Genomic DNA, 6,591 nt, shown 5'->3' on the forward strand with positions numbered 1-6,591 from the left:
GAGGGGGGGGGGGGGGGGGGGGAGCTCTGCTGGTCCAGGTACAGGAGGAGCGGAGAGGCCAGGCTGAGAAGATGCAGAAGGGCTCAGCTGGATTAACAGATGTGGAGAGGGCGTCAGGGTCAACGCGGGAATGAAGTGGGTGTGAGGGCGGCAGTGCCTCAGGCCCCAACCCGCCCAGGAACCTCGCCTCAGGATGAGCACTGAGGTCCAGTGGTCTTTCAGCCTCGCACTCCAGTCTACCCGGCAGGCAGAGCAAGGCACGTGACTGCCCGCGCATGCGCCTCCGGACAGACGTCACCGGAAGGGGCGTAGCCGCGGCCGAGGCAGGCCTCTTCACACCCTGCCTTGGCTGTTACGGCGAGGCAGAGAATTATTGGCCCGCATTCTGATCTCGGATCCAATAGCAGAAGTTTGTTTCCACCAGGTATTGCGGCACCCGCCTCTAATCCCAGCATTCGTGAGGCTGAGACAGGAGGATCCACAAATTCCGGGCCAGCCTGGGCTACATAAAGAGTTGAACAGGCTGCACTACAGAGCAAAACCCTCTCTCAAAAATCAAATAGAAACACAGTGTTTCCCTTGAAGCCATGGCATACACTGCTTAACACTTGTTTTCCCCAGAAGCGACAGCTGAGCAAGAGTTAACAATGAAAATGCACTTTGCAGTCTTAGACCTAGCCACTGAGTAATGGGAGAGGGGTAGGAGGTCCTGGAGGACTTCCTAGAGGAGGTGGTACTTTAGTCTTGAGTAGACGTGAATCAAGGACCGAGTAGTTCAGAAACAAGGCTGTTGCCAGAGGCCCAACTGGAGGGAAAAGCCGGGAAACGGCCACTGCCACACATTCTGTATTACCACAGCAAGACCATGATGTGGCTGGCAAGGCCAACAGGTTCCCTGCAGTCTCCTCCTGGGGCCGTGGGCTCTTTGCACAGGTCAGTTCCTGCAGGTCTCAGAGTCCATGTTACATGACTGTCTTCTGCCTTCCAGATAAAGCATTCAAATGCTCGGATGCTGTGGAACTCATGTGGTAGGGTGAGATAGGAGACAGTGGGGAACAGGAAGCTGTATTAGGACCACAGGTTCCAGGACAATGGAACTTATAATTAGCACACCTCTTCCCACAAATGAGTTCCAAACCAATTGAGAAAAAATGCAAAATAGTAGCAGGAATCACTTGATTACTGACAGGCTAGGTGAATGACGTGACTAATATCAGTGGTCTGTTAGCTTCTCTAGAAGCAACTCCAGAATTCTTCAGATTCACCATCAAACTGCTGGCATCCTGGACCACCAAAACTTCATGTAGGGCCTACAGCTCTAAAACTTAAAACAGAATAGTAGAACCCAGGGCTTCCAGCAAGCAACCCAACCCTCAAATGAAAATGAAGTACACATGCCTAGTTTCCTTCTTCCGTATTTGATAAATACATACATAAATCTATGCAAATCTCCTGAGGCATGAGGTGTTGCAGGAACTCCAGACCAGAGACCAAAGGGTGAAACAGGTGGAAATTCTTCAAGTGTATACTGACCCAGCAGACCCTCATCCACAGGCTAAGCCCTAAACAAAGGAAGGGCTCCAGTTTTATACACTCCTCCAAGGGCGTTATTCCACCTAGTGGTGCCTAGCTTGGGGGTGGGCAAGCAGAACAAAGGCCATTTGTCAGCTGTGACAGTTTTGCAACTTAACATATCCAGGGGCCTTGGTCAGGCAAGAACATGAGAACAGGAGGTTATAAAACTTTATTTACAGGGTCAAATTCCTGATTTTATCTGTACTAGAACAAAGAACAGCCATATTGCTTAGGTTGGGGAAATGTTTGTCTCTTTAAGTACCGCTTCAAGGAAATAGTTCATCTTCCTGTACATGGAAGAAAATATCCAGAGTGGTAAAGCATTCCCCCCTTACACTCCAACACTCCCCATCTTTTCATTTCCACCCCCTAGGCTTAACCATTAAAGCCACAGAGGACCAAAACAGTATCACTCCCAGGAGCCAACTGCTGTTCCTTTGGTTATCTTCCTGGGATTACTGGATTTACCCCAAAAGGCTCAGAGGGGTCAGAATACATGGAAAAGGACTGGGGTGGGGCTGAGCAGGGGAGCATTGCGTGGCACTCTGAGGCATTGGGTTTAAGACCCAGCAAAACGGGTGGGGAAGCATCCATTAACGACACCTCTTAAGGCTTCTGTAATCCCAAGTATGAAAACCCACCCCACTTCCCACCCCAGAGTCGGCCCAGCCACATGGTTTTACCTGTCACAGCCAAATGCCAAATCTAGAAAGAATCCCTCCATCAAATTTATAGGTAGAAATTTTTAAAAGGTAAATCTTGCAAACCAAAATCCAAAATGTTAAACCCCAACAATTAAAATCCAAAACTAAATTCACTATCTTTGTGAATTAGGTTTAAAAATCCAACATTCTTAAAGGCCAATCTTCCCTAAATTCTTATTCTACTTAACCAGAAGGAAGCTTGGTGTGGAAGTGCACACCTGTAATTCCAGCACTCAGGAGAGTGAGACAACAGGACTGCTGAGTTCAAGGCCAGCCTGAGCTACAGAGCAAGACCTTGTCTCAAAAACAAACAAAAATATATAAATAAGTAAATCTTAACCAGAAGGGGTCTTTATGCTTGGTGAGAGGTAGGGTCCGTTCAGCAGTCACAGCCTTGGCCATTACTCTTAAGAAAGTGATTTTTCTTTTCTTTTTAGGGCCTCAGAAATTACAAACCAAGTGTGGTCCATACACTGATCATCTCAGCACTCTGGGAGGCCAAGGCAAAGGATCACAAGTTCAAGCCCAGCTAAGGCAACTTGGCAAGGCACTAAATCAGTTTTAAGAGCTGGGGATGTATCTGTGTGAAGCCATGGGACCAACCCCCCAGTACAGAAAAAACTTAAAAAGTAGCTTGTAAATTAAAATGTAGTTCCTGTACCATAAAAATCACCCTTTTAAAGAAATCAGTGGGTTTTAATACATTCACAGAGTTGTGCAAATCACCACTAATTTCACATTCTGAACCTAAAAAAAGCACCATATCTTTGGCATTCACTTTCTTTTCCCTACCTAGCTCCTGACAACCACTGATTTTGTCTTTGGACTCGCCTATTTTAAACAATTCACATAAGTGAAATCACATGGTTGTCTGTCTGGCTTCTTTCACTTAGCACAAAAGTTTTGAATTTTGTGGAAGCCTAACTTATTTCTTTTGTTTGCAGTTGCTTTATTTTTTGAGACCAGAGTTAAATGGAAACAAAAGACTCACCAGTCCCCGCAGGAAATTTAGAAAAGTCAATCCCCAACTCCTATCCCCAGTGGTCCTCCCAGGTACAAAGTCTTAAAACCCAAAACTGAACAATGCCAAAAAAAAAACCTTCACTATAAGACATCAGAGTTCTAACTGAATTTTCGAAGCAGTTATTTCAGGTGTTTTAAGTGCACCTGTTCAAAATCAAGGTTCATCAATGTGCTTGAAACAACTATTTGAGAATCAAATGGCCAAATAAATGACAACACAAAAATGACAGGAATGCAAGTAACAAAGTACAATCTTTGTTCCACTGGCTACTACTGTACCATAATAAATAACAATTAACCAAAAACATCTTTATTTTTCAGTCTTCAAGGAACAAACTCCTTTTCTCTTTTTCCAAGATAATCATGATTAACTTAGAAAAACGTGTATACATTTTCAAAGCATTTCCCTTTAACGGGAAAATGAGTTTTATAGAATCCAATCATTAAAACATTAAAAAAAATTCTGTTCTCTTGCCATCAAAAGACAAAACAATCTAGCCTAAGTTAAGGAAATCCATTCATACTTCAGGTCCTTCTCCTCCAGGAACCAGCTGCATTGGAGAAAAAAATAGTTTATTATTAATGCCACGTCACCTAAAAACCTAGAACTGTCCATCAGCCAAAGCCACCCCTGCCTCTCTCTCCCTCTCATATATTACCATCTTCTCCAAGTCATTCATATCTGTTCACAATGCCTATCATCATCAATTAGTACTTGAGTGTCTTGACAATGACTTCTAACAAAATTAAAGACTAAAAAGCCCAAGCTAACTAATCTTCAGGTTCAACGCCTTTTCAAAAGTTCAGTTTTAGGGCCTGAACCTTCACAGAATCCCTTACCTGTCTTAAACACTACTGGCTCATGAGCATTAAAATGTAGCAAGTACAGCAGGACAAGTTAAGTTTTGTAATCCCTAGCCCACAAAAAACATTTACATAAAACAGCTTTTATGGGGCCAGGTATTTAGCTCAGAGGTTCCACCGCCTGCCTCACAAGCACACAGACCCAAGTTCAATCCCCAGTACCCAAAAAATAGCTTTTATGTATCTTACCATGGTTATATTATTTCCATTTAGCAAGATCTGATCTAATTTAGTAATCCTCCTTCCTTCTGGTGTGATCTCACTAAATGAAGAGATAAGACAGGATAAACAGGTAATCAAAACCAACGTTTTGGAAATACTTCTCTCTAAAAAGGTTATTTGTGGAACTAGGGCTATAGCTCAGTGGTAAAGCATGTGCTCAGCACATACAAGGCCATGTGTCCAATTCCCAGCACCAAAAAGATCATTCTTGCATATGAATTTGAGGTGAGGCAGTTATATGTGTACTTTTCAGAGACGAAGGTAATGCATTCTTCATCAAAGGCAAGACAGTAGATGGGCTAGCCTATGACCCACATATTGAAGCTCTTTGTAAAAAGAAGCTAGCACTTTGCAAGATCAAATATGAAACAAAATGTCTGGATGCCTCAGTCTTTCTCTTTAAACTCATCTACTACTACTGATTCTTATCCATTAAACCAATGCATAATCGATTTTGAAAATAGAAACACTAGTTGTAAGCTTTATAATTAATATAATTGAGCCATTGTTTCCATTTTATGTCACACAGTTAAATTCACTTATCAGTTCTTTGATTTGTCCTGAGCCCTAAAATTGCTGTTTTTAGTATCTGCTACTTTACAGCTTTGTATACACTACTTTCCTAGCAATTTAGCAATGATTATATTAAGGTATAACCTGATCCAATTTTACAAGTATCAGCAAATAAAATTTTTCTTCAAGTAATCTAATGGGAAGTGTTTTCTATCAATCATTTTAACAACTCAATTGGAAGGTTCCCTCAATTCTTTAATTTTTAATACTACTTACAACTCAGTGACATCTTCCAGCACCATATCTGAAATTTGGTATTAAGAAAATAAATATGCTATATTGAATTATGTTTTAATTATGCCTAATCAAATTATGTTTTAATTGTCCCTAAAACAATGGCTAAAATACAAAAAGCTAGCCAGGAGTGGTGGCACACACCTGCAATCTCAGCACTCAGGAGGCTGAGGCAGGAAGATTGCCATGACTTTGAGGCCAGCCTGGACTACACAGCAAGTTCTCAAAAGACAAAACAAAATAGGGCTGGGGATTTAGCTCAGTTGTTCCATCACCTGCCTCACAAGTGCAATGTCCTGAGTTCAATTCCTGGTACAAAAAAAAGAAAATTGTTGTTAGGAACTTAATCTTTCAATACACATACCTCTTAAAACTATCACAAAGGACTGGGGGTATAGCGTAAAGGTAGTGTTTGCCAAGCATGCATGAGGCCTTGGGTTTGATCCACCAGTACAGTAAAAACTATCACAAGTTTCCTTAAAATGACTTTTATTATAATGAACATATTGATTGTGTACAAAAAAATATTTTTTAAAAAAAACCTATGCTACCACCACTTTTTAAAAGGATACTGACAAAGTCATCAAATCCTAGAAGGGTACCAACAATTTCTTTGTCACTTTTCATCACGATGTGAATTCTTGATCCTATACACTTGTCCACGAGTTCTATGGAGAGAAAAAAAATTTTATCTGTTATTTCAATAAATAACTGGAGTTTCTCCTTGTAATCATTATTTGCATATGACCAAGACCTAAGATCTAAAGGTCTTTTCTTAACAGAAAAATTTTCCTTCACTTTCACTTACCTCTTCTTTGTAGCGGTTGTGGCTTTATCCTTTACATGAGTAATACAGAAAAGACACATAACACTCCTCCCTAACTCCATTAGGGCAGAGTCTACGGTTATTTTTGCTCATAATTGTTTCCCCGATACACAGTATATGGCATATACGGGGGACCCCAAGAATCTGCCATATTCAGGAGTGAAGTTTTCAACTGCAACCACATCCACGAACCAAATCACTCTTCAGCTATGAAACACTAGGGGGAAGGGGCATAATTATCTTCGCTAGGAACTTTTTCTTGTCACTTCCTCCCCTTTTCCCAGGAAGTCTATCTTCTGCGCTGATAACAGCTTGCACATCTTTAGCCAACTCAGCTGCGCTATTCAGCTTGATGTTTACTGCTGTGCCGTTTAAAAATCAATGGCTGGGGTTTAGCTTCGTTGTTGAACTGAGCCCAGCCACGCTATGCGAACTGCTTGTAGGATGGATGGTCAAATGGATGAAAAACAGAGCCGGCTTTTAAGTTTCTTTGTGGACCGTGGCGCTACTCTCAATCAGCCAAGCATATGGCAGACAGCTCTGAGCGACTGAGAAGGCGGCCGCTGCCCC

General features: G+C 42.0%; 1 protein-coding gene across 1 annotated transcript in view; it reads right to left on the reverse strand.

Annotated features, from left to right (window-relative positions):
* Window positions 1-3,611: 3,611 nt before the first annotated feature.
* Window positions 3,612-6,591, reverse strand: part of Lsm5 (LSM5 homolog, U6 small nuclear RNA and mRNA degradation associated) — a 3,276-nt gene continuing 296 nt past the window's right edge. Inside the window, exons 2-5 of the mRNA XM_010612973.3 lie at window positions 5,768-5,863; window positions 5,178-5,205; window positions 4,356-4,428; window positions 3,612-3,853 (exon numbers count right to left, since the gene is read on the reverse strand). Of these exons, the coding sequence (XP_010611275.1) occupies window positions 3,821-3,853; window positions 4,356-4,428; window positions 5,178-5,205; window positions 5,768-5,863 (230 nt within the window). The 3' untranslated portion in view covers window positions 3,612-3,820. The remainder of the gene's footprint in view (window positions 3,854-4,355; window positions 4,429-5,177; window positions 5,206-5,767; window positions 5,864-6,591) is intronic.

This window comes from Fukomys damarensis, unplaced genomic scaffold, assembly GCF_012274545.1.
Source record: "Fukomys damarensis isolate Sample0158 unplaced genomic scaffold, DMR_v1.0_HiC HiC_scaffold_7, whole genome shotgun sequence".
Lineage (NCBI taxonomy): Eukaryota > Metazoa > Chordata > Mammalia > Rodentia > Bathyergidae > Fukomys > Fukomys damarensis.